Source organism: Chroicocephalus ridibundus, chromosome 2, assembly GCF_963924245.1.
Source record: "Chroicocephalus ridibundus chromosome 2, bChrRid1.1, whole genome shotgun sequence".
Lineage (NCBI taxonomy): Eukaryota > Metazoa > Chordata > Aves > Charadriiformes > Laridae > Chroicocephalus > Chroicocephalus ridibundus.
Window position 1 is genome coordinate 75,631,058 of NC_086285.1, and position 27,988 is coordinate 75,659,045.

At 37.3% G+C, this 27,988-nt stretch overlaps 1 protein-coding gene across 5 annotated transcripts; it reads left to right on the forward strand.

The window, feature by feature from the left end:
- On the forward strand, positions 1 to 27,982 carry SLC35B3 (solute carrier family 35 member B3). Of its 5 annotated transcripts, none has more exons than XM_063325934.1 (10): positions 1 to 189; positions 4,653 to 4,931; positions 6,278 to 6,399; positions 8,332 to 8,486; positions 10,010 to 10,117; positions 14,852 to 14,949; positions 17,748 to 17,840; positions 18,249 to 18,360; positions 23,210 to 23,279; positions 24,348 to 27,982. In XM_063325934.1, exons 2-10 carry the CDS (start codon positions 4,731 to 4,733, stop codon positions 24,496 to 24,498), a joined length of 1,110 nt encoding a protein of 369 aa, XP_063182004.1. In that variant the 5' UTR covers positions 1 to 189; positions 4,653 to 4,730; the 3' UTR covers positions 24,499 to 27,982. The 5 variants fall into 5 exon arrangements, with proteins under 5 accessions (XP_063182004.1, XP_063182005.1, XP_063182002.1 ...); XM_063325935.1 differs by having other exon boundaries at positions 12 to 101; XM_063325932.1 differs by lacking the exon at positions 1 to 189 and adding an exon at positions 216 to 300.
- The last annotated feature ends 6 nt before the right edge of the window (positions 27,983 to 27,988 follow it).

A 27,988-nucleotide genomic window follows, 5' to 3' on the forward strand; every position in this document is an offset into this window, starting at 1 on the left:
TTAGCGGAGCGCCGAGCGAGCGGCGCTCCCTCGATGCGCTCGGTGCTCGCGCCGGCCCCTGGCATCCCCGCCGCCACTTCCGGCAGGGCGCGGGTCCGGAGGTAGCGGGAGGGTTGCCGCCGCGGTTGGCGGAGGAGGACGGGGGGAGGGGGGTTGTGGCCGTCGCACCGCTCCTTCCCCGCCCAACAGGTACCGTGGGCGGGGCCTCTCCTCCCCCGGGCATCGGGGGCGAGCGGGGAGGCGCCGGGGTGGCTTCCTGGGGAGCGTCACGCGGCAAACAGGGGGGCCATGTCCGCGGCGGTGAGGAGCGCGGGGGGCCGGGGCCGGTTCTGGTTCTGGTTGGCGGGAGGGTTTTGGCTGGCCCGAGGAGGCGGTGTCCCGCGGCGAGACGTTTCCTTCCCCGGGAGGAAGGGAAGGGAATGGCGGCCCGTGTGTGCTCGGGAGCCACAATCCCAGCCACTGCTCGGGGCAGCTGGCAGGTGTTCGGGTAGAGCCACGTCTGTCCTGGCCTCGGGGCGTGGCGTGGGCCAGCCCCCAGCAGCTCGACTGGCAGAGGGCTGGGCGCAGGCGAGTGGGCAGGAAGGAAGCTTCAGGGATCATGCCGGTCCCTGTCCCCCTTCCCTCTTTTGCCTCTGGGGTAGGAGTCAGGTACCCCCAAGGAAAGGGTCTGCTCGGGTTTCCGAGAGATGCACGTTTGCGTCTCTGTAACCCGGAGCGTCCCTGTTACGGTGCCAGCTGCTGTCCTGCCACCAGGGCTTTGCGTAATTGGCTGCAAAGGAAATAGAGCTTGGCCAGCGTGGAACTTGCCTTGTGTGGCTCATGCGAGCAATTTTTCTGAGAGTACTGAGGTACTAGTTTCTGCCAAACCGATGTGTTTAATGGATGTTCTTCAGGATCAAATAAAAAAGCCTCTGCTCCTTCCTGATGTTTTTTCCATGCTTGGTGTGAGTTACTTTCTGGAGGCCAAAGAAATTTAGCTTTTCTAGTTACATGTTCATTTGCTTCCTTTTCCTGTAATAATCACTCTGTTTTACTTGTGTGCAAGGTTAAAATCGTGCTCTGCATGGGACTTTTTTTCAAAGGGGAAGGAACAAAAAGTCTTTGATCTAAAAAATGTGTTGTTTACATTTTTACATACAGGATAAAAAAGGAGAGGAAAATGCTATTTTACACACATCAGGACAGCTCTTAAGCTACTTGACTCTTCATAAAACAGATTTTTCCTGCATGTTTGTTCAAAAAGTGAATCAGTTGCTTGAGGGATTTTGGTGAGAAGAGGTTTAATAGCATTTTTGATACTTAGAAAAATAAGAGTTTGGGAAGTCACAGTGGACTTCAGAAGAGTTCTGTCACTGTTGGTAATGAAATTACTTGGTGGAGAGTGTTTCCGATGGATACATACCTTTACAGTTTGTTGTTAAATAATGTTCCCTGAAATGTTTCTTGAACATGGCAATTTTTTTTTTTTTCCTTTAGAACATAATAGAGAAAAAAACATTTACCATGCATCATCTATGGATGGCTTTGGGCATGACTGGAGCTGTCAATGTTGTTTCTTACTACTTTTGTGGTACACTCAGTAATCTGCAAGAAATTAAATGGACGGACTGTAAAAATTGATGGTGTTCCCAAGGAAATATTTTGAATATAAATAGTTGTAAATCAGAAAAATCATGTTAATTGTGGTGTGGGTTAATGCCAATAGGCAGCTAAGCACTACACAGCTGCTTGCTCACTTTCCCCCCACGCCCAGAGGCATGGCAGAAGAGGAAAGGAAGAGTAAAAGCAAGAAAACTTATGGGTTGAGATAAAAATTGTTTAAGAAGTGGAGGAAAAGTGGAAATAGAGAGACAGAAGATGAAACAGGTGATGTAAAGGCAATCACTCCTCCCACAGGTAGACTGATGTCCAGCCAGTTCCTGAGCAAATGATGGCTAACCTCTCTAACCCCGCTCCTCATCCTTTTTATTGCTGAGCAGGACACTTTATAGCATGGAGTATCTCTGGTTAGTTTGGGTCATCTGTCTGGTTGTGCCCTCTCCCAGTGTCTTGCTCACACCCCAGTCTATTCACTGGAGGGGGGGAAGACAGAGAAACAGAAAAGGCCTTGATGCTGTGTAAGCTCTGCTCAGCAATAGGTAAAAAATTAGTGTGTTATCAGCACTGTTTTGGTCACAAATCTAAAATATAGCACCATACAAGCTGCTATGAAGAAAATTTACTCCATCCCAGACAGACCAAATACATAAATACACTTGTTACTGTTTCTTCTTCCCTCTACTTCTGATCCTAAAACAGCTATTAGACAAGTAATGTCTAAATTAGTGGCCAGAGTGGAAAATGTAGGTACAAAACTATGCATTATACAATTCACTCCATTTTTGGGCTCTTGAAGCACACATGACAGTACACGGCTGTGTCTTCTGCTGGGCCTATGCCGTTCTCTGTGTTTCAGTGTAGGTAAAAAATGATGCTCAGATTACTTCTGCAGCTCTTGTTCCTGCTGAGAAAATGTGACGTTAACGACTGCTATGTGCCTCTCAAGAGGAAGCGTACGCTGGACAGGAAAGACCTGAACAAGCACCAATGAAAATACAAGTTCAGCTAAGATGTCAGCAATGGGTAGATTTCTAAATACATTGTTTTTCCTTCATAGTGATTTGCTCCTTGGGTTCGAACTTTGGAGTCCTAACTTTGTGTGCAGTTCTGGGGGGAGTACTAGTTCATATCATGGTTTAGTGACCGAGTAAGGATCACCAAGTATCTTCTACAGGCATCTTACTTTGCTTTCCATAGTGGTGGAATGCTATAAAACAGGACTAAAGGTACTGCGCAGTTATCACACCCGATCTTAACAGCTCTACCTTGGTTGCTTTCATAAACTTCACCTTAAACAGTTCAGTTGTTCCTTCTTTCGTTTTCAGGCTGCTCTAGAATACGGATAGCCTACGGATAGAAGTTTGTTCATGATCACTTCATGCCCGTTTGCTCTCATGTTACTGTCCTTAAAATTAGAATTATTTTTCCTTGTTAATGATAAACCCTGTGATACTTCTATTGAAAGCAAGTCTATTTTCTTTTCATCAGGGTTTTGCTAGGCTGGGCAAGTTATGTTTTAATCTTATTTTAGTTCATAAGATGGGCAATCTGTTCCTCCATCCTGATAACCTTTTTTGTAGTTTTTCTTTGAATCTGTCTTTGAGGGTGATCAGAATGCTATGTTATTGCATGTGAAAGCTCACTGGTGCCTCATTGCATTACATCGGTACTTTTCTGCTTTTACAGAAAAGAGTCTACTTAAACTTTTTCCTTTTTTTATGGCCATCTCAATTTGGAATTAGCTAACAATCCACAAGGGTAAACTTCCTACCTCTTGCTTTTGGTTTTCAACTGAAGAGCTCTGAATTTAAACACAGATAATTATTATAGTCCCGAAACTCCTATTATAGTCCCCAAGCTATTCTTGTTCCGACCTGATAGTAGGCTGTATCAAAAAAGGAAACATAACCACATTGCAAGTTTTGTACTAATCCTTCATTTTTCAGCTAAACTTGGCATGTCTTGTATTGTATAATAAATTACCAGTGTCCATGCAGATTACATTTACTACATTTACTGCATGATCTAGCTTTTATATATTAGCACGTTCTCCATTTAAAAACAGTGGGAAAAGCATTTTTCATACACGTGTGATGAGCAGAAGTATTTTTGAGCTGGAGAAAGCAAACCCTTAAATAGTTGAGACAAACAGAATTTAATTATTGACTGCTTGCTGAACTACATGCTGACCTACATTTAAAAATCTTGGGACAACTGACTGACAAGTGTGTTTATCTTGACGCTGAGAAAAAAAAAGCCTCAAACATCATACTCTGCTGAGCTGGAGAAAAGAATTATTTGCCTGTCAATCTGATAAGCTGCTAAATTCCTTCTCCAGGCTTCAGTTATCCAATTTTGTTTTCTATTACATGTGGAAATGGCTGCATGTGGTTAATATTAAAGATATTGCCATACCATAGACCCCATCAGATAACCAGTCTGATTTCAGAGACTGGCTTCTTAATCTTCTTGTTTCCATCTTCGTGTTCTTTGCCTCAGAAGTGTGTGAGAAATAGTGAATAAATTTGAGAATGAGAGTTGAATGCTTGTAACCAATCAGGCTCAAATATGTAGCTTTTAGCAAGGCTTCCCATGTAGTCGACTAGTCTGATGTATTTCGCTGTGAAAATGAAGTACAGTAGACAGAACCAGAGTGCTTCAATACCAGTTTTTTCATTGTGATTTTATCATGGGGATCGCTTGCATCCCAGGCTGTCGCTTCTGTGAGTACTGGCGTAAAAGGGCTAGTTTGAGCTATTGTGAAACTGAAGCTGTTTTTCCATTGCTGGTGTTTTGGGGTTGGTTGTTGTGGTTGTTTTGTTAGAGTGTAGGAATGTTGCTTCCCACTTGAAGCAAAAGTGCTTTCATAAAGAGTTGCTGATATTAACTGATGTTAACTTTGGACATCAGAAAAGATAAATAAAATTTGTATATAACATCAATCCAACAAAACTCTTAAACCTTTATATTTTACATATAAATGTCACATTTGCTTACTGTTATTGGTGGAAGGCTGTATGTTATGTCTTACCTGACCTTACTGTTTCTTTCAGCTTTCAGACAGAGGACACACAGAAAGAGAAGAGCAGAAAGAAAATAGCAGTAGTACCGAATGCAGCGAAATAGGAATCATGGATCTGAAATTTACTTCATCAAGAAAATACATTTCCATCAGTGTGCCTTCCAAATCTCAAACTATGTCTCCTCATATCAAATCAGTAGATGATGTTGTAGTTCTTGGAATGAATCTCAGCAAATTTAACAAACCTACTCAATTTTTCATCTGTGTTTCTGGAGTGTTTATGTTTTATCTCATCTATGGATATTTACAGGTAAATGCTATGAACTTGTCTCAGGCCAATTCCTCCTTCCCCTTTTCTTTTTCAATAGCACAATACCACAGTATGTATTTTAATATATATAGACATTTAAAATAGATACTGATTGCAAAGTCAAGCTTTCAGAATTCAAGAGCAGTAAGTAATTGTATAATGTAAAATTCCATTGTCGTTCATATGCCTATGAGGTATGGTTCAGTTGGACTTTCATAATTTGATCTTTTACTTCTGTGGGCAAGGTACACCTTTCAGTATTGTTTTGAATGTGTATTTTTTAACTGTGATTTCATAGTCTTCTGAAAACAAATTGTAGAACCGTACAGACTGACATGCAAGTCTTTGTTGGTGTTGAAACCTTTAGCTCTCCTTGAGTTCCGTGAGTGCCGTACAATAATAATAGTCTATTGTTCTCTCTGCTCTCCCTTCAGAACAGAGCTGAAACATGTACTATGGTTGTTTGTTAAGCAGAAGCGTAATGTTTATACCATTTTAGTTAAATGGTTTCTCTTCCTGCTAACCTTTTATCTCTTATCTTGACCAGTTACATTTCTATTCCTTTTTTTAATTTTTTTTAACTGCAGTGTGTCTTCTCAATAAAGTAGTGATTTAAAAAGTTGATAACTTAAAATCAATGCGTTTCCAAGGCAGTTTTCAAAAACAGTTGAGAAGTTTGTTAAAATAAAGTTACTTAGTTAGAAAAAGTTATAAGTAATTTAAAGTAGAATCTCAAAAAGGAAAATATTAGGTAGCCTTTTGTTTCTATAACTGACATATCTACATAATTCTTTATGCAGTGCATGTATTTTTCCATAACAGATTGCTCTGGGTTTAAATGTTCCTACAGCCTGAAAATTTATAAGCTCACAAATGCTATTTAATATAGGCACTCACAATACTAGGTGCGCATTCCTAAGAGGTGAATATTGCTTGTAAATATGTCTGTTATGGAAAGTTTCTGTTTGCCTTATTGTGAGCTATTTATAAATTCTGGATAAAAACAGTCTACTGAAGTAAATGAACTGAAAACCAACTGAAAAGCAGACAGGAAACATCTATAATTTGAGATAAACATTAATGGATCAAATGTATTCCCCTGATGGATCCATCCATTAATTTCAGTGGATTTACAACAGCAGTAAATTTTCTCATTGCATTTTGGAGAACCTAAATTGTCTTTTTCAATATTTTCCAAGTTACATATGGCAGGTAAATTCTAGTTAATAACCATCAGCTGCAAAGGCTAGATTTGCATGTACATGAAGAAAAAAAAAATGTTGATTTTGTTTCGATTTAATATTTTGATGTATGTATGTGACCTTCGTGGGTTTTTGTTTTTATAGGAATTGATATTTTCAGTGGAAGGTTTTAAACCTTTTGGTTGGTACCTCACTTTAGTGCAATTTGGATTTTATTCCATTTTCGGACTAATAGAATTGCAGTTGATTCAGGACAAAAGGAGAAGGTATGTGTTTTTCCAGGCATTTTACCCACTATCCATCAAACTAGAAACGTTTTCATATTTATGGTGAATTTAACTTCTGTTGTTTGAATGTGAGTACTGTGAGGCATTGGTAGCAGTTACGTAATTAAAATAATGTGAATTTACTGGACAATAGTAGAAAATGTTATATAAGCACCCACTTAGATTTCAGACCTGTATGTGGTCTTGTTGACTGTACTGTTACTTTGTCCCACTGAGAGAGCATATTCTGTCCTTACGGTAGCTGCTACAGACTGACTCATGTTTGTGTTGCTTGGGATTATCACGTCTAGAATAGGGCCGACTGCACTTCACGGCACTCGAAGCAAGCTATCTCTCATTGAATACCTTTTTCTCAAACCTTGGCACATCCTTACCAAGAGGTTCCTCTAACCTGCTGTGCATCTTGGTGAGTGTCAGAGGTCTGCTCTCCATTTGCGCGTGGCTGCGCAGATTTGCTTCAATGGATGTGCTTAGGTTTTGAATTTTTCAGTTAAAATAGCACTCGTAACACCCTGCTACAAAATTATTCTGTATTTTTTCACTGCCGTTGACCAGGGAGATTCTTGCTGTCTTGAATCCTATGGATATGGGGTAGTTTGATCTGACTCAGTGTGGCTGTTCTGTGGCTTCCTGCCCACCTACAGCCTCTGCAAACTGCCCTCTGGAAGCTTGGATAGAGGCTGTCATGGTGTACGTGAATTTTAAAATTGCTTTAAAGCATTATATCCTAGTTGTGTATAACTAGTTTTCCTTACCTGTAGTCAACCTTGTCTGATTTTGCATATATTGCTTTTAGGTAATAGAATTCTTCCATAGTCAAACAACATAACTTTGAGAGATTATTGCTTTAATTTTAAACACTCACACGTTATATTTCAAGTTATCTGACTTTCTGAGATGCATCAGATAGTATTGCCTTTTGGGTGTTATGTAACTAGTGTTTAGGTTTTGATTACCAAATAGTTGCTAATGCTTACCAAGCATGACCCATGTGTAAGTCGTGTTGGAAATGTAGATCTTAAATGTATTTTACATTTTATTTTCTATAACCTAGGTATCTTCTCGTAGACATAAAAAAGTCCATTGCCTACTTTTTTATGCTAAATTCTCTGTTTCTTAAATTTTAATTTTTTCTTGCATGCCTCAGAGAATGCCCAGATCACATAATGAGTTATGGATAACACAGGGTTACAGCAAGACATTTCCTTATGTTGCTTAATGTGGCTCTGAGGATGCGTAAAAACCAGCTGAACGTATGCACAACAATAACTGTAAAAAGTCACTTCACAAAGTGAGCACAGTGATTGCTAAAAATTACTGTTGCATCATCTGTTGTCACATGATAATTTCATCAAATTGCAAACATTACATCTGAAAATGTTAAAGGAGTCCCTCTGTTCACGATAGCTGAATCACTTCTCTCTTAGTTTTGTTGAGTTTTATAAAACGATAGTACTTTTTTCAACTTCCTTCGTTCTAAAAATGTCAACATTCGTGTGGAAACTTCACCAAAAAATTGATGCAGTGGCCATGAGAGGACTAAGATTCAGGATATCTTGGTATACCAACCTTCTGTTTCCTTTGACAAGTAACTTGAAGCCGTTGTCTTGATTCTTCTGTAAATAATATACCCTCTCAGAAGGAGGTTAAAGAAGTACTGCTTGAATACTTCACTAGCCATGAATTTTTTATTGTCTTGTATTTGAACGCTGTTTATTATCAGTAGTTGAAAGAAAGGAGACTAGAAATCAGTCATTCCGTGTGCATTTTAAAATTCGTATTATGGAATGAGATTCAGTGAGAAGAATGGTGAAGTTGTATTACAAACATATTCCTTTATCTAAATTTTCCAAGCTAAATCTCCTCCAAATGTGTCTGTAATACCAAGATTTGTATGCTTATATTTTGTAGAATTCCTGGGAAAACCTACATGATAATAGCGTTTTTAACAGTGGGAACTATGGGTTTGTCAAATACCTCTTTAGGATATCTGAATTACCCTACTCAAGTCATCTTCAAGTGCTGTAAGCTGATTCCAGTAATGATAGGCGGGGTTTTTATACAAGGTAAGTTAGTCGTGCTATTAGATTATTTTTTTGTTGATTCTTTGGGAAGCAGTCATGTATGGAATCCTGTACTTTGTTAAATGCTACTGAGGCTCTTGGATAGAGAGGGACAGGTAGTGTTTTTCTTATAGGAGGAAAAATGAATTTCAGAAGCACCTTCTCTGAAAACGTACAAATACAATTAGATGAACAGAAAATGTGGTGAAAAATAAGTTGTACAGGTCACTCACAAAACATTTTTTGGAGGCTTTCTTAATTTTTCAGTAATGTAACTTTGTTTTCTAAACCAAATCACTTCATAAATGAAACATTTTCAATACTGAAATGGAAAACTTTGAGGGGGGGGGGGGAAATAATCTAGCCATGATTTGTGAAGAAATCCCCTGCTCTTGTTTGAAAAGCTTGATTCCTAAATTCCTAATTGAAATTCCTAAATTCTAATCAAATGTTTAATGAGAAATACACCCGACTTTACATGTCTTTGGCTAGTGCTAAAGTCATAGTTTACGTTCCAAGAGCAGAAGACGGGATCTGGAGAACAACAGATGAAGACTAGAGTTATGTGAATAAACATACCTCAGTATTTCTGGCTTTGGAATATTTAAGTATATTATAAAAGTTTCTGTTTGTTTGATACACAAGAATTCATTAAGTCAGTAAAGCTCTGCATGGGCAAGTGTAGTGGACAGAATCTAGAATGGTATGTTTCTGTAGTTAATTCTGGCCTTCTACTTGCAATAGAAAGCTGAACTTTCAGAGCAGGTTACAAGTTCATATATGCACATGTGCACACAGTATTTACCTTTTATTAGGAGTCATTTTGAATAATTTTAATGCAGAGAGACTGGTATTCCCTTAAAGCTCTGTGAAATTTTGTATTGTGTTGTAGTAGTACTGTATTCTCAGAAGCTGTGATTTTTTTTATTTTTCTTTATTAAAAAAAAAAATTCAGTTCAAAAAAGTTCCCTTGGAAGCTTCTATTGAAAGTACAGCTTCTGAAAAAGGAATATGTTATATCAAACAAGATGTCCTAACTCCTGCCTTTTCATTTCCCTACTCTATTTCTCTCTCTATCCCCCTCCACAGCCTCTCTCCCAAACTAAGGGACAATGTAGTAGAAGTACTCAAGTCATCTGTTGATGTTGGGAATGACTTCTCTCTAATCAATAAAGGCAGCCAAAATGTCTTGCATGAGGGAAAAATCATAAGAAAACATCTAAGCTGTCCTGAAGTTGCTGAGATGATGCTTTGTCAGGGAGGATGTGCTTTATGTCATTAGGAGTAAACCTAAAACTGATCTCAAGAATCAGATAGTATCCGTTAAGGTCCTCCTACACGTTAGGAACTGCTGTTGTAGAAGAAATGAATTCCAGTCATGAAAGGCGAGAGCATTAAGTCTTCAGCTAAGTAAAAGAATGACACTGGAACAGTTTTTCCTTTGCCTTATAATCTGCTAAACAGGATAAACATGAAACTCTGAGAGTATTAACAGTCCATTGATGTTGTTTGTATTGCTTTTGTAGGAAAACGTTATAATATTGCAGATGTGTCTGCAGCCCTATGTATGAGCCTTGGATTAATATGGTTTACTTTAGCTGACAGCACAGTTGCACCAAACTTCAACTTGACAGGTAAAGATATATCATATTTTAGAATTTAATGAAATGTTTGGGTTTTTTCCTACAATAAGTGTTCCATAGAAGTTCTGAGAATTCTTGGTGGAATGCCTTCATGGGTCACATGGACAAGGTTTCATTGTAGCTTTGCAGTGGCATATTGTATCTGTGGCAGAAGACGCCTTTATTGTGAGTGTTACTTTTTAGGTTCTTAAAATTTCTGGAAATGCCATCCTTTAGGTTGAAATGTCTCATGCTTATTCTCAAGAAATACTTACTTCCCAGTAGATCTGTTAAAATAAATATGATAAAGTTCAGTTTGACCATTTTAAAACTTCAAAAGATTAGCTGACTTTTCTAATTAAACCTTTAAGTCTTTTTCCATTTCAGAACCATTTACTTTATATTAATTCACAGTCTCACTCAAATTTGCGGTAGTTCTTAGTAGGAGTGCCCACGTTCTAACTTTTCTATACTATGTACAATTAGAAGGAAAGAAAAGATTTTAACCTGCTTAAATTTCTTTCTCAAATAATAAGGGAGAATTGGTTATTCATAAAATCCATGTTATTTACTTGGCCAGCGTTCGGATTACTAGTGAACCTTGAAAAACTTTTGAACAGTCTACTTTTAAAGTATTCTTCTTTTGAAATGCTGAGATGAGTTACAACAACTGTTACAGCAGACGTTCAGTATGAAACCTTTATTTATTAATAGTGGAGGCACTGATTTAGAAGTTTTGTTCCTAAAAATAATATTAAATTCTCTGTTTTAAGGAAAATACTTTTTTTCTTCACAAAATGTTATTTTATCCAGTGTTAGTAATGATCAGTTTGTGATGTTGTCTAAACTGTATGTATCTTTTGCCTTGTTGTTCATGAATTACTTCTCATGCCATTTAATGTAATTTTAGTGCTACTGGTAGTGGAAGAAATTACAAAAATCTGTGAATTATATAATCTGCTGTGCATTTAGTGTGTTTATGTGTGGTATAACTGGTGGCTGCTTGAAAAAAATAATATATTTTGAGTACAGTATGATGTTGGTATGCATGTAATTATGGTCTAGTGTTTGTGATGTATGGATATGTGTTACCATTACAGCATGTTTTGACTATAGCCTCTAAGTGCATTCACATGTTAATATATTCCTTTTCTAAACTTTGAATTGTCTGAAATACATGCTAGACTTAATTCTGAAAACATGTAGAAAGTTGATTCTTCAACTGAATCGGCTGGGGTAAAGTGCAGCAAATGTAGCAAAGTCCTGATGCTCTCAAAGATCTGCAAAACACAAGATAAAAACATAATGTCTTCAGAGAATAAACAGGGTTGTCTTTCATTGTTAATTTATTCTGAACACTTCAAACAAGTCTGTATATATTGAAGCTTAGAGCACTACCATTTGGAGGAAGTTATTTCTGTGAAAACAGAATACAGAACTAGAATTCAGAAGTCTGGATCTCCCCTTAGGAAGGTAATTCAAAATTCTCCTGCTTACCTTCTGAGAAGGTTCTTTCTGTATTTCTCTGTTCCCTCTTGCCTGTTTTGTTTTATTCCCATGTCACTTAATTTAACCAGAAGAAACTTTTCATAATGGGAAAGGTGGAGTTTTTCCTTTTCTAGGATGAATTATGGAAATAGATGGTCTCTTCCTTCAAGAAATGTACTGATTTTTGGTGTTGCAGAAATACATAGCTGCCCAATTGTAAAACCAGTGATAAGAATTATTAAAAATGTTGCTCACTCTGCAAAATGGCGTATTCTTTTCAATAATTACACTTTTCTTGATGTAAATCACAGAATAAGAACTGAAAACGGCAGAATTTAATTTTGTATCTTCATATAGTATCCTCAAAGAAATAAAAAAGTATTTGAGGATGTTAAAACTTTAAAAACATAAACAGCAAATTAAATTACTGTTTTCTTAAGTTGCAGTTTTATGATACTCCCAACTTACTGCCCCCTAAATTCCTGAGTTCGTTCCAGTGATCCATGTGTGTTTATGTAGAACTGTTTCCATGTAAACTAGTGTGATTCTAGCATGATTTCATAGAACTACTTCTAACTTGTTAAGAACAAAGCTGTTTACATTTCACAGTTCTAAGAGAGGAAAAACTATGCTGTGAAGTTAAACAAAACTCATAATCTTTGTTGTCTGATGCAAATACTAAAAATGGAGCATGAGCAGACATAAAATATTATTGGGATGAACAATCTTACAAATCCTTTTTTTTTTTCTTTTTTTTTTCTTTTTTCCTTTCTTTTTTTCTCACCCCTCCCCGCCCCCCCATTGAAATCTAATCTCAGTATTGCTGGGCCAAAAAAGGAATCTACATAGATTTTGTTTACACATGAAAGATTTCAGCCAAGAAAACAGAAACTCTCTTCTGCCAGAACAGGTACATATTTGTAACTAAGGAAGAGGTATACTTTTCAAGATGGAGTTGGTGCTAAGAGCTCAAAGCATCTCCTAGCATTGTCAAATTGGAGAGGTAACGGCAGATATCCTAAATAGCTGTGAATATAGATACAGGACTTTCAAAAGAGAAACCAGAAGAGAAGGGTGTGCAGAAGGAGACAGTCTTGTAACATTGGTGCTACGGGAAATTCTGCTGCTGTGCCATTACAGGCGTAAGTGGAAATTAACTATTTTCAGTGAAGACACAGTAAAAAGCGAATTGAATGCACATTCCTCCGCCCTAAACTGTTTGTATAGGTGCAGTTTAGTCTTTTGCAGACTGAGGTGTTTTGCCCTTAGCTTCACTGTTCTTAAGATGATATTACTTGGTTGGTTACCTCTACTGTGTCATCTAATCTTACGTATGGCAGGCTTCTAAAATGTGGAGTATTAAAGAGGTCTTAATGGGCAGGTAAAGTCCAAACAGTTTACTAATCTAACACATTTGCGTGGTGGGGATTACAAGTGTGAGAATGTATTGTTGAGGAACTTACATAAATATCCAATAACTTCTAAATGTATAAGCAGTGTTAATATTTTAATGACTTCAAGCATCACATTAATAGTGTGGCATACAATGTAATGTAGCGTTTCAGTCAAGTCTGTTGGTGCAAGACCTTCAAGTTTAATTTCTTTCGGAACTAACTTAGGACCAATTCTTCCAGTCATTTTTCTTCATGCTTTACATGCTACATAACGTTACTGGTCTCGTTCATGGTTTTGCTGCTGCTGCTCAGCAGGTGCAGCACTATCACAATGAGCGGAAAAATTTTTCTCTTCAAACGGTGTATATAGGTAATATTAACATTTGTCTTGTCCCTACAGTTCTCCTTTCCATGCACACTTACACTTCAGATTCTAGGTAGCCTTTTAATCTCAATCCACTATTGAACCCATGCATTTGTCCAGTGATGTGCCTGGGCCATTAAGCACTGCTGGAACCAGCATGATAGAGAGCACAGATTGGGGACGTACTGAGTCCCATAACAGAAGTGATCTGCAGCAAGGCTCTTGCTGAGGTGGAGATGTAATTATACCTCTGGACCAGAGCTGAATCCATGTAGTTAAAATATCTATACTCTTGTCTTTAGCATAACCAGTGTTACTCAGTTTATCATGTCACTTCCGTTGACTCATACCTTTTCCAATGCCTGATAACTTTGAATAATGGAGAGTCTTTTTCTGTTGCTTCAGTTGCATAAGTCTAGCCTTAGAAGGGAAATGGTTCCCAAACTAAAAATGCTGGTTTGGAAGTTCCCGTGTATCCAGACGTTGGCCAAGGAGATGCCACCTTAAATTTCATTGGTCTTAAAAAAGTTAAATCTTTCAATTCTGAAAATCCTAAGAGCTGGGATATTTTTTCCTCTGTCAGGAGCTTATATTCCAATTGGTCCATCACAATGCCTATTTTGAGTCCTCTGATAGTAAGAACATAATATTAAGAAAATATAACCCTGCTTGTTTCTAGTCTTCCACTCTTCATTCTTCCCTGACACTTAGAGTGTTTTAAGGAACGAAGACTAGAGCAACAGTAAACATGCTTTTGATGACTGATATGTTCTGTAATGTTGTATATTTAGGAAAAGTGGTATTTTAACCTGAATACATCACTAAAGACAAAGGTTGCTACAGTCATGAAATAATAGAAGTTTGGAGGTTGGGACATGAACTGTGACTGGCATGGATAAAGAGTTATAAATTTTTGTTATTGGAAAGCTGATTATGTTAGTGACTGTGTAGTGCCTTTGTTGTGAACAAATATGATAACCTAAAAACATGGGGTTTGTACCTGAACAGTAGGTTTTTTTTAAAATCAGTATTTCAGTAATGAAAGATTCCCACTGTGAATCCTCCTGCATTTGTCTAACGCTTCTATTTCCCTTTTTCAGGAAAAAATAATTTAGGATTAACTACTCAAAAGAGTATGTTTTCTGGTTATTTATCTTCATTAAGAATACATAAATAAATGAAGCTGATGTTCTTTCACTCTTGTTACTACAAAAACTAAAGAAGCTGGCTTCTTTATAACAATGTCCAGATATTCCTATCAAGCTTAGAGACACATAGTGCTCAGGAGTTAACTGGTGGAGGGAGTGGGGTGGACACTGCTTTATGCTGGTATAATGAAATAGTCTTGCTGACATTTAGAATATGTTATAGAGGGGCTTTTATTATTTTTCTATTCCTGAGATATTTTTTTTCAGGATAGGTACAGAGTGGTTTTCCTCACTACTCTGCTGATAAATATTCTGAACAGGTTTTGTTTGTTTGTTTGTTTTCTTACATCAGGTGTGGTCCTAATATCCCTTGCCCTCTGCGCAGATGCAGTTATAGGAAATGTACAGGAAAAAGCTATGAAGTTGCACAATGGTTCTAATTCAGAAATGGTAAATACCAGATTTGCAATTTTAAAAGAACACGTTCTATCATAGACAAGGCATACAATGACAAAACATGAAACTTAAATCTGTTTTTCTCTTACATATGTAAAGAGGGGCTCTTGGTGTACTATTCTCAGGGGTTTCTGATGGTTTGTTTGGGGGCTTTTGCTGTTTTTTCGCTTGTTTCAGTTTTTAACCTCTCAAGAGTGCTGCTTTCTGTGTGCAACTTCAAATGTATATTGCAGCTGTAGAAACACTCATTTCTAGCAACAGTTTCTTTGTCTACCCTGCAGGGCGGAAATCAACGGAGTCTGAAAAAAAGTCTTTGAAAAATAAATACTGTTCTTCTGGTATAGATGAACATTTGTTACATGGAACATGTTGCTTTTCTTACTTGCTAGACTTTGATTCTAGAGTGTGCTAGCATTTGATAGGCTGGCTTTTGAAAGCTTTTTGAAATCCGTAAAACTCTGGCTTTCAGAATAGGTCAATGGATGTGTTCCTGATTCAGAGAAATACACAATTTTGAAAAAGTCTTGCACAGTCTTTTTATATACTTGAAATGCAGATTAGCTGTTCGTATGGTCTGACTTTTTTCTTCATAGACAAAATTTATGTTTGAATTTGGCATCTTTTTCTCTAAAGTTGAGTAAATACAAGAAAATCATTTATAACAGACAGTATTTGAATAGGCCACAAATAAAAAAATATTGACATGTAATTTGCATAATTGGCATGTATTTGAAATTTAACTAGAAAATCTAGTTTCTCCTTTACGAGAATAGCTTCATAAATGGAGAAAAAAATAGTTAGAAGGGAGCTTCATTTAAGGCTGAAGGTGACTTAGGTTGGCTCAAGAAGTTTGAGCTGCAAGTTTCTGGAAAAGTGGAATATACCTGAAAAGTGTCATCGTATTCTTGTTTTTTTATTTTTGTACTTTTTTCTTAGTATTCACTGTTGACTGCTGCTGGAGGCAGAGATTTTAGCTACATGGACCTCACCCAACCCAGTGCAGCCTTCTATAGCTGTAATCTCTGAAATCCAAAACGAAGTACAATCTGTAACTTTTTTCTTGCCACTCTGCATCTTGCTAACAATCATCTGACAGTTGTTAACTGCCTTACCTATGAAGCTCCTATTATCTCCAGAACTTTCCTTTTTATTCTGCGTTAGTCTGGCAAATGTTGGTCTTTGTATTGTATACTCATACTACTTGTAGAGAATCAGTGTAGTGATTAAGGATATAAAGGTTTTGTTTGTTTGAGGCCTAGATATTACACTGTAGGTTTTTGTTTGGAGAATTGAGTGCAGAAGTACAAGCAGAATTTCAGAAATAATTTTTCTAGATTTGAGATTGTGGGTAAAAATTTAACTGGTCTTCTGAATTGGAGATCATGTTTAACGGACAGTGATCTGGAAACAAAATTGAATAGTAAAAGAACCTGTCATTCACAGGATCTCTGTTTCATTGAGGAATTTGGAATTTGCCCTGGATTAAGCAATTATGAAAAGAGAAAAAGATGTCTTGCAGCTGAAATAGTAACCACTGCTCTGGAAAGTTACACCTGAATTTGCCTTGTGTGTGATTCTAAGTAGGTGACATATATCACACTGCCTAACCAGGAACTAGCAATGTGGTGCTCATTCCTGGTTGTGAAAAGTGAGGTCTTTGGGTAGTTTGGGACAAAAGCTGGATGCAGAGGTAAATGAAGAACCAGAGACTACCTTTTGTGTGTAAAAACACTGTAAAATAAGAGCTCTGAAGATCAGATCATTGTTTTTTAAGAGTTTGAAAGCAGGTCTGTTCTTGAAATGTATATTCCTCTTCCTTTTTGTAGAGCAGTGATAAGTGTGCAGTTGTCTCATGGTGGTGTTATCAATTGTTAGTAGATTTATTTTTGCAAATAGTTGAGATAGTACAGCAAGAAAACAATTGATGAAACCTGTATCAAAAGAAGTACAGCCATAATTGACACCAAGTTTTGAAGCTAGTAACGTGTAGAATAGGTCTGTTGACTGTCTCCCTTGTTCACAAGAAAAGGCCACTAACTGTTGCCCAAATACTGAATGCCTCCTGCTGCACGGAGGGATGTATGGATGGGAAATTCCAGCTCTATTGTTGCCGCTACATGGGAAAGGATAGGATAAAGATTCTTTTGTCGTTGTATGAAGCTAAGAATTAAATATGGGTACAGATAAAATGAAGAGCTTACCTGTTTGCTGAGTGTAGTCTGTTCTGAGTACTGATCTAGGCCAGAGCTGGTCATATTTGAAAGTCTTGTATCCTATAACCATAATGCAGGTACACCATGTACATGAACTGAAGCAACACAGATGAAACTTAATGTGAAACTTGTAGCAGTTCATGGTGATTATGTGCTATCCTTTGCAAATTTAATGTAATGTGGATCTTCACTGTGCAGGATAAGTAGCAGAAAATGAAATACATCTAGCATGTTATTCAAAATACTAAATTACATAGTTGTGTGAAGTTTTATTTAGGCTGTGAAATCCTGAATTTGAAGGATTCTCCGCAGTCAATATTGACCTCAGGATGTTATTAACTGACTAGCTTATGAAACTTTTTTTATGTAGTTGTGGATAGGAGGAATGTCTGTAACGCTTACTGTTCGCATTTCACTGTACATCAGCTGTTATAGAAATCCTAGTAAAAATATCTTCAATCACTGCAAATGCAACTCTGAGAAGTTGAGCACGTTAGAAGGGCCAAGCATTTGAAAGCATTTAATTTTGTCCTTTTGTATAGTATCACCTGGTAATTATTTTCTCTTAAACTATTCTAGGTTTTGTATTCCTATTCAATAGGTTTTGTGTATATTTTATTTGGATTAACATGCACTAGTGGATTAAGCCCTGCAGTAACATTTTGCTCAAAGGTAGGTATAAAGATTTCCTTTTTTCTATGAAGAACCTCATTGGAAAACATTGCTCTGTATGGTTTAGAAAATCTCACCACTTCTCTAAAGTTATATTTTCATCATGTAAACTGGTTGACTTGTATAATTCATATATTAAGCAAGTTGTTACAGTCTTTGATGTATTAGATTGGGTAATGTTTTAAAAAACAAAACAAAAATCACAGGACCAGATTTATAAGCTTATAATTTCATTATTATTTTTCCATTATTTAACTAAAATTAAATAAGGATCTTTGCATGAATGCATTGTTGAACAGCTTATTATTGCTCAAGCAGTTGATTAAAGTCTGTAGTTTTATGTCATTTTGCAATACCTCAGGGTTTGTTTTACATTTTCCTAACAGGCTTTTTTTGTTATTGTTGCAGCATCCAGTTCAGACGTACGGTTATGCATTCCTTTTCTCCCTGACTGGTTATTTTGGCATATCCTTTGTTCTAGCTTTGATTAAAATCTTTGGTGCCCTTCTGGCTGTAACAGGTAGGAACAAATGCTATCTTTACTGCTTTTGGTACAAAACCAGAAAGTAATCCTATTATTTAGGACAGAGTTTTTGAGGATTGTTCTTACTGTGGCTTTTTTCCTGTTCTTTGTGCTGACTGATTGTGGTTTGTGTAGTATGGATCTTCCTTAGTAGTGCGTGTTTGACACCTTCCTGGTTCCTTCTGTGCCACAGTTTCAACCTTGAGGAGCCTGTGATCTCGTGCATATAGCCTGTGCTATGTTTTAATGCAGAAACAACACTGTTCTAGGCAGAGGAATTGCATTGGAAATGTATAGCAAGGTGTAAGAAAAAGGTGTAATTTGAAACATGGAAGGAAAGGTAAGGATGTTCCAGTAAGGCATAGTAGGCAGTGTCATAGTCTCTAAGGACAAAATTTATGGAGATTTCCAGCAAATTCTGTTGCTAGAAAAACTATGAAGAACTCCCCTGAAGCTTCTGAATGCCCACACTCTCACAGTTGAATGCTGCTCTAGCAATAGTAAATGTACTCTCCAGACTCAGTTGAGAATAAACTCAAGTGGAACAAATTCTGACTTTTGTGATGGTCTGCTCAGTTCTTTTTACTGAGTTGAAGGGAATAAAGGATGTGTGTTAGTTTTGAAAGTCAGGATTTGAACTAAACAAACTTCTAGTGGGCTGTGTATTCAGTCACTTGTGTATTCCTGAGACGGGCATAAGCCTATTGTTAATGACAGAAGCAGAGTCTATCTAGTCTTTCAGATCTTCTTCTAGACATCTGATGTAATTGTCCGACAAAAAATGGAAGCAGTCATGTTTTCTGTTAAATGCTTGGTACAGCATATGAGTGTATCAGCCATGTCAGAAGAAACACATGTAAACAACTCTGATCAGTAACATGTTGAAAAGATTTGGGCCACTCACGTGTGCATCTGCTAACCGCACGTGAATGTGGAACAATACAAGGCCCTAAAGAATGTCAAAAGGCCATGAAGATGATCTGAGGGCTGGAGCACCTCTGCTATGAAGACAGGCTGAGAGAGCTGGGGTTGTTCAGTCTGGAGAAGAGAAGGCTCTGGGGAGACCTTACTGCGGCCTTCCAGTATCTAAAGGGGGCCTACAAGTAAGCTGGAGAGGGACTTTACAAAGGTGTAGTGATAGGATGAGGGGTACTGGCTTCAAGCTGTAGGAGGGTAGGTTTAGATTAGATATCAGGAAGAAATTTTTCACTGTAAGGCACTGGAACATGTTGCTCAGAGAAGTTGTGGATACCCCATCCCTGAAAGTGTTCAAGGCCAGGCTGGATGAGGCTTTCAGCAACCTGGTCTAGCGGGAGGTGTCCCTGTCCATGGCAGGGGGATTGGAACTAGGTGATCTTTAAGGTCCCTTCCAACCCAAACCATTCTATGATAAAAGTTAATGGAATCTTCTCCAGGCGAAGAAAGTCACCAAATGCTGTCTTGTCTGTGCCTGTGATAGTTCGTGCACAAATAAAAAGTTTCTGTGATGTGGTGTTCTCACCTAATAATGTAATAATTTCCCAGCAATAAACGCAAGTGAGACCTATCTGCAGATCGGACATGCCCCAGGTATGTGTCCAAACGGATGAGGAAAAGGAGGATGTGAAGCAAGAGACAGTCACAGAATCACAGAATGGTAGGGGTTGGAAGGGACCTCTGGAGATCTAGTCCAGCCATTACAGATTTTCAACCTTTGTAGATATTCAAACTTGACTCTTATCCCGTATGCAACCGGACATATTCTTCACGTTGAGTAACCAGTCATCTGGAAAAATCACGTGGAGAGATTGAAATACTACTAGCTGAGATTGGCTTTCTATGAATGAGGAAGCCACTGAGCACAATGAGTCTCAGCACTGCACTGGCAAGTAATGTCATCTGGTTATGTTTGGTCTTTACTAAGGCATTGGCTGATGTGTGCCTTAGAAACAATGAGAAGCATTGGAACTAAAGACATTCTGTGTGGAAGGACAACTGTATGGCTTCAGAGAAGGAAGCGTGTTCAGACCTTACTGCTATATTGTCTGCCTGAGATTCCTAATGGAAGAAGCAGTACAGAAAGTGACTAAATCAAAGTAAGAGAGACGCAACAGAAATTGTGGCTCAGAAATTATTTGCATTAGTTTATTGTGCCTTGCATCTGTATTTGTGAAGCTGTGGCATATTTTAGTATGTGACGTTACCGCAGCGTGGCCAGCCAAATGACGTAACTGTATTACAAATGAATACTTTTAACCTGTATCATTATGAGTTCGTAGAACAGTCAAGTGACAAAGTGTTTACATATCAGAATGTCCTCAACTGTTGGAATAAGGGGAAATGACCCTGCTGTTCATTTCAACAGTAGTTAATTGTAATGTTAATATTTTTTGGTGTATCTAAAAACTCTAAAGGAAGTCGGACACTTGATAATTTTTCAGCGTCTTACAGTACACCTGTTTTCAGGCTGTCCCTGAAATAATTACTCTTTACTATATGCAGCTGCTATAGAACATGAAATTGTTTGTCTGTAGAAAATTGTTGCTTCCAAACTTAAAATGAAATTTGAGTGCTTTTTTCAAAAATCAGTCATTGCCCATCTAGCCTCCCCTATCATTTATATAGTCATTACAGTAGTCTGTGGAGAACAGTTACACCAGGCTCATTCCTTCCTCAGGTTACTTTTTCTTAAAATGACAAACATTAGTCACAAGGGGCCTGCAAGGGGAAAGGTGTATCAGATGCCATGGAGCTGGAGCCACTTTCCTCTCTTCCCTCTACCCCTAAAAGCTGGTTTCTGTCGAGTGATGCTCTACTTCATTCGCAGTAGTGGAGAGGAAAATACAGATGGTTGTTTTCTGACCTGAGGATTGCATGCTCTGCTCTCCCGTTAATTGTTGCCTCTGCAGCACTTCCGTGTCTCATTTGTTTTTAACAAAGTTCAGTACGCCTCCTCACTGGAAATTGGCCCAGATGAGAGGGTTGGTTCAAGTATTAAAATAGCTCTTAAAAAGTCTTCCTGTGCTAAAAAAATGTTTAAAAATGCTGTGGAATAGCAAACTCTTCCCAGGTTTTCTTATGCCTGACCTTGACAATCCTAACACTTGAGCCCTTTACATCTTGCCTGTAGCAATGTGAAAATGTTTATTGTGCCTTGGAAGAACACCACATTCATTACTGTCCCTCCCACCCCCCATCCACCCTCCCCCTTCTGGGGGGGTAGTGGGGTGAAAGAGTTTAATGAAAATTGTATTTCTATTAGCAGAATGAGAAATTATCAGACTTAATTGGGAAAAAGAAGAAAAGGCACTTAATTTAGAAGGAAATGGTTACATAAATATTTTAATTAATAACTGATTTGAAAGAACAGAAATAATCGTAATTAGAAAAACTGAAGTAATTTAACCATTTTTTAAATTATTCATCTGTAAACTGTTTTCTAATTAAAACTCAATTTTCTTTTTCATTCTCCTTTAATTTTTCATGTAATAGAAAATCATTTTATTTGATGCGCATAAATTTCTTAAAATGTAAAGAAAATTGTTGCTAAAAAGTTGAGATTGGATCAGATAAAGCAATGGTGAAGGCTGTTTCTTCCACTACAAAACATGCTTTTAGGTAAATATTTGTTTGTGGGGGAGGGTTGGGGAGAATGAAACTTACCTTACTAGCCATAACAGCATGAATACCATAACAGCATCAATATACATCGGTAGTCATTGGTTCCTCTGGTCAGTATGTTACAGTAAGACTAGCGTGGATGTAGCTATACAAGTAAGGCCTTCCAGTATGGTGTAGTAAAAAGTACTTCATGGTGAGCAAAATATTTTCTGTTAATAAAAAAAATGTAGTTCTTCTTTACATACAGACAATTGTACTGGGGTCTTTCTTAAGTGAGCAGCCTGCACTATCATACAACACCTTCTCAGGCCCTTAACCTCCATAGCTGAACTGGTGCACCTGGCTGCATTATTGCTTTCTTATAAACATTTTCTATAACTTTCAGTCATTTGTTGATTTTTTGTTTCAGTGATAAACTATATAGGTTTCCCAGTACACAATTTCCTAGCAACGCTGTGTTCTCGTTCATAGCAGATAGCATTGAAATTGTTCAAATAATTATTGTGGCTATAGTTAATTTGAGAATAACCCAAACAGATAGTTTACTTCCATTTTGGTAACAGCGTTGTATTTTCAACTCTTCTTACTACCTTGATTCTTTCTAGAGATAAGATCACATGTAGAAGAAAGTCTCTTAATGCTTTTGATGAAAACTTCCTAATGCATAGTCATTGAACTCAGACATCCTTGGTCTTTTACGTTTCTGACTGAAGTTTTATTTCTTTGCACTGTTAGATAAATTTTCAGTACCTTCAGAAGAATGGCGAGATGCTGATCCCATTCCACTTAAAAATACAGCCCAAAACACCACTGAACTGTAATAATGTGAAGTAGAAGTGGCAAGAGATTTGGTGTATCCAAATAGTGATGCTACTTCTTTCTGCACAAACAGATTAGTTTATACCATCAGTTACTTGCAAGGCGTGTTTGTTGCTTTCAGATATTGTGAATTGATTAGCGTGAAGTTACTTAAATAGTAAGTCTTGTTCTGGAAGTTTCTCTGTTTGCGGATACTGTGAATGGAGCTGATACTACTGATGCGGTATACTTGTTTCAAACAGCATATAGTTCTAGGTCTGTTTTGCACCGAACCGGGGCATCTGCAGTCTGTGTTTGCACCAAGGATGATCATTGTTTTAGCTGGACACCTAATTATGTCATGAGGTTATCTGCTAATACTGAAGACTGCAATATGTTCTTTTGCTGTAACTGAATTCTTAAAGAAATATTTTTTTTTCCTCTGCAGTAACAACAGGAAGAAAAGCAATGACCATTGTGCTTTCTTTTTTGTTCTTTGCAAAGCCGTTCACATTCCAGTAAGTACTTATAGTTTTAAATGGGGTTTTTGTGTATTTTATACAAAATTACATTCTTGATCACGGAAATATAACACTAATTGATCACATTCAGGCTTTAATGCTTTTCATTTTGTATCTTCTACAAATGTCAGCCCACTGCTGTAAATATTGATTGGCTTGTTGATGCTAATCGTACTAGAGAAAATAGTTTCCATTTTCCTTGTGGTCTTGAAGACAAGCTATTCCCTGTGTTGGCATTTTTTGTTGTTTTATTAAGAAAAATATTAGATAATTTCTAGTGCTTATTATACTTAATAAATTGTTCGAGTAATTTCTGTGGAGGAAGATTTGTCTAACAGAAGGCATTTTCTCCGTTACAGTAGTGTTTCCCCTTTTACGAGCTCAGGTTTGAGTTCTTAGCTAGCCTTTTTAAATAACTGCAAGCTTCTATTACCTTGATATGTTAAATTGCAAGATTTTTGAGGTTGGGCTTCTTCCCTTTTCTAATTTCAGGGAAGAACTTACATTGAAAAGTGCAGCTAAGCGGCTACATTTTTGTTAATGGCTTCTGGTTTGAAACAAAATAGTATTCAATTTTATTGCTATCTATTATTTGAGACTTAAGAACTAAGCTTACAGCCAAATGCCCAAATGGAATTTACTCCAGCTAAAATCTTGAGGCTTAAGTTTGCATTGGGAAGTATGGATATAAGGCTCTGAGTGAGAACACATTTTTGAGCAGTAATAGAGAGTATAGCTCTCATAACTGTAGAAAGGAAAAACATACCAAAACCCCTCAGGACTACTGTATTCATGTGAGAAAGAACAACTACTGTTTAGTTATTAAGTACAAATGCACCTTAATAAGCTCTGCAGACAGGGTGGGAAAAGGAAGGGTGGAAGGATAGTAACAGTAAAGATTCAAGCAAATTCTTCCTCAGAGACCACTAATTTCTGGGGTTTTTTTCCCTTAAAAACTCTTCTCTCCTTAACGTAGGGGATTTATTTTTATTTCATCCACAAATATTGCTATGTGATCACTACAGATAAAGTGCTAATGATAACTTTTTTTCACCTCCTCTTTAGGTACGTGTGGTCAGGCTTACTGGTTGTCCTTGGTATATTTCTTAATGTTTACAGTAAGAATATGGATAAAATCAAACTACCTTCACTGGATGGTCTTTGGAAAAAAAGTGTGGAAGAAAGAAAAACAAGGACGTTGTCACAAACTGTATAGACAGTGCTTTGTGCTTCGTCTAGACTATGACTTATTATTTTATTGGAACAGTCTTCAACTGATTCACTTTCCAAAGGGAACATTATTAAAACCAAAGGAGCTGAAGGCATATTGTCTGCTTGCAGACTGCTAGAAATGCACATTTTTGTGAGCCCTTTCTTCAGAGCACTTGAATTCATCGTAAAAGGTGTTGTGGGCCATTGTCAGATGGCATTATCAGGCAATGAAGGACAGCAGCTCCTGGCAGACTGCTGAGAAGCTGCACTCCAAATGGGGACACAGTAGAAGACTAATTTGGGCATTTGAATAATATTGGCCGTGCGGCTGATCTAAGATTAGTGATTCTTTGTCTTTGTTAATTGTCGAGGCAGGATAATTTAAATGTAATACTGTATTAACGTTTAATGGAACCTAATCAGCAACTGGTTGACCAAACTGCGATTTTAAAGGTGGAATGTTTAGAATATGGTATGTTGTCACTCTTTTTCATTTCAAATAAAAAATGTTGGGTTTTTTTTAAGTTATTGATTAGATCATCACAGAACTTGATGTTTATTGTAATGATTGAAATTTTTATGGAAATCTTACGGTGTTACTCTTCTTGATTATTGCTTGCAAGTAACAAAAATGAGATTGAGTTTGTGCTTTTAGAAGGGGGGAACAGTCTTTTAGACCTGAACAGGGTGAGAACAGAGAATGAAAAAGTTGTGATTGGAACAGTGGTGTGAGTAGCTGTTATTTGCTTATTCTCTGGTGAAATACAAAATTCCTAGTGACCTGTGGCCATCCATATCATAGTGGTGTAGAGAGACGTGGAAGCCCTCTAAATTGGTATCATCAAATCAAAAATCTTTATTTTCAATATTGGAGTAAAGAATAACAGCAACTGTTAATCTATTTGGAATATGTATTGCGTCAGTCTCTGTGTGGTCCCGTGATGAACTTAAGAGGATTAGGGTACAGATTACAATTTTCTTTATTTAATGACAGGGGAGACAATATACTACCAGTCTGTCTTTTTTGTCATAAATTTAGGAAGACTTAAGTCCATTTATCTCTCTCACTTTCATATTCAACTCACTTTTGAATCACTTGCCATCTCTTTCATGTTATATATTTAATAATAGCACTTCAAAAATACTAATCACCTTAACAGTTCGTTCTTTGCATGTGGCCATGATTTTTTTGTCGCTGTTGTTGTGTCCCTTAGATGCATCTTGGTGTGTGTTCTTTCAAATTAGACAGAAGTAAATTGGATCATGGAATTGTATAGTCAGGAAGAATGTACAAGGAATTGAAATATCTCACAGGATTGCCTTCTGCCAAAAATAATAGTTTATGAAAGTATTCAAGATGTGCAAAATGTTTTTCAGACATTGAGGAAGAATTGCTGTTCCAAGGAGCGTGTAATCAAAGCACAGACACAAAATGTGCCTTAAATTTTGCTTATTGAGTTGGTAGCTAGCATATGCCATGTTAAGTTTGTTATAAAATAGAACACGGGGTAGCACAGCCATCTTAGCACGATGAGACCAATATGTGGAGTGGAGAGCTGCACTAACGTAAGTGCACCGTTTCCAGCACTTCAAGCTACTCTGGTGTGTCAGCAAAGCCTTTCAACCCATATACGCCCAGTGTTGCCAAGTTATGAGAATTTATTGCATGTGACAGTTTTGTTTTTTTAAATTCCCAGCTGACGTATGATTGATTGTTTCCTGGATAAGGTAGAGAGGTGTGAATTTGACAAACAGATGCACCTTGAAAGAGAAGGGTGGCCTGCCATGGCTATCTGCTTTCACATTGAAGCCAAAGTCTTATGACAAGATATGAAAAAGGGTTACAATTTCAAATTTGATGCAAGAGTGCATTTGACTAAGTCAAGGGGATTGATACACTTTTCTTTCCCCGTTATGTTTATCAACTCTTATATTCCCTTACATTCTTTTCACTAAGAGAAGTTGCTCTTTCCAGTGAGGTTAAGTTACCAATCAAGCTTAAAAGAGGGGCATTTTTTTGAACCTTTTGAAACAAAAGTAGTTACAGAACATTTACTGGCTTGGGGGAATTCGGTAAGTCTCAGTTTTGCCATCTGTAAACTCTGTTGCTAAACATTGAACTTCAGGAAACCAAATTATGTGAAAGATACCATACATCTGTAAAGTCATAGTAAATATAATTTGTTTGGCATCTGTTTTAGATAAATAGACGAAAAGTCAATCCCAAAGTTTCTGGCTAGAATTTGAATGTAGTATGTAGGTTGCTGAACAGTTTATGAAATCCAGTTTTGCTTTTATTTTCTCTCTTTGGAGAGTGTAATGTTCACAATAATTTACGTTTTAATTTATTCTCTGTTGTACACAAGACAGATAATGAAGCACACATTAGGGGAAGATTTGATTTATTTTCTTATTCTTTTTCTTAACTATGGAAATTAAGCTTTGTTTTAAAGGTGTACTTTAAAAATGATTTTTGTAGACAAATGAATATTGTAGGTTTAGTGTCAATAGCACGAATTTAAGGGTCAGATTTTTATTTTCTTAGGGGTAGTCTAGTACTTGATAAACAGCAATATGTAAGCGTGTTAACAAAAATGCACGCACAAGTGAGAGTAGTTCATAATTTGTCACCTGTCACAGTCTGTGCAGTTTAATACTTTCATTAAGATGTTAAGAAAACCTTCGTTTCAGGGAACTGCTGTTTGTGGAGTTTTTTTAAATAAGCTTTATAGCACACGCAAGTGAGAGAACCTTACAAACCTTCGAGTATTCTTATTACAAAATTTTGTTTTAGGATCTTCTGTACTATATACGTGTGTTGGTTTTATGTTGTCTATGAAACAAGAATAAGGGCTTTTCGACAAGGTAACTGTAACTTCTTTATTTTTCATGTAAGAGCGCTTATATTGGTATGTTGGTTAACCCTTCCTAATGTTGCTGTGTAGACTGATCGTAATAACTCTTGCATTTTATAGTCATTGTCTCCTGGACACTTTACAGGAGGCAACCACAGAAAAAACACCCATTTATTCCGTCACTATAAAATTTATTATCTAAATATAATGTGAATTAGTTGCTGCTTAAGCTACACAACTTTCTCCTCTCCCCAAAAAACTGTGGTATACGAATTAGTTATAACGGGATTGAAGTTAACACTAAAATTTAAGGCTGCCCAAGGTCTCCATTGATGTCAGCAACCTACCTCTGTGACACCCTCACCTTCGGAGGACTGAGGGAGCTCTGCTTCCCTAAATTAGTATGCATTTGCAGTTGCTTTCACATTACATTTTTGCACTTATTTGGCATACTTGAATACCAACGTAATTGACTGTGTAGTGGATTTCTTCAGTATTTCAGTACATCGGTATCATCAAACTGCTAATTATTTAGGTACCTGTATGTGAATACAAGTGTGGAAAAACTAATGCTCTGAAACACCCCCTAAACCTACAGTGTTTCCTAAAACTTCATTAAACAGTATTTCCTAATCTTGT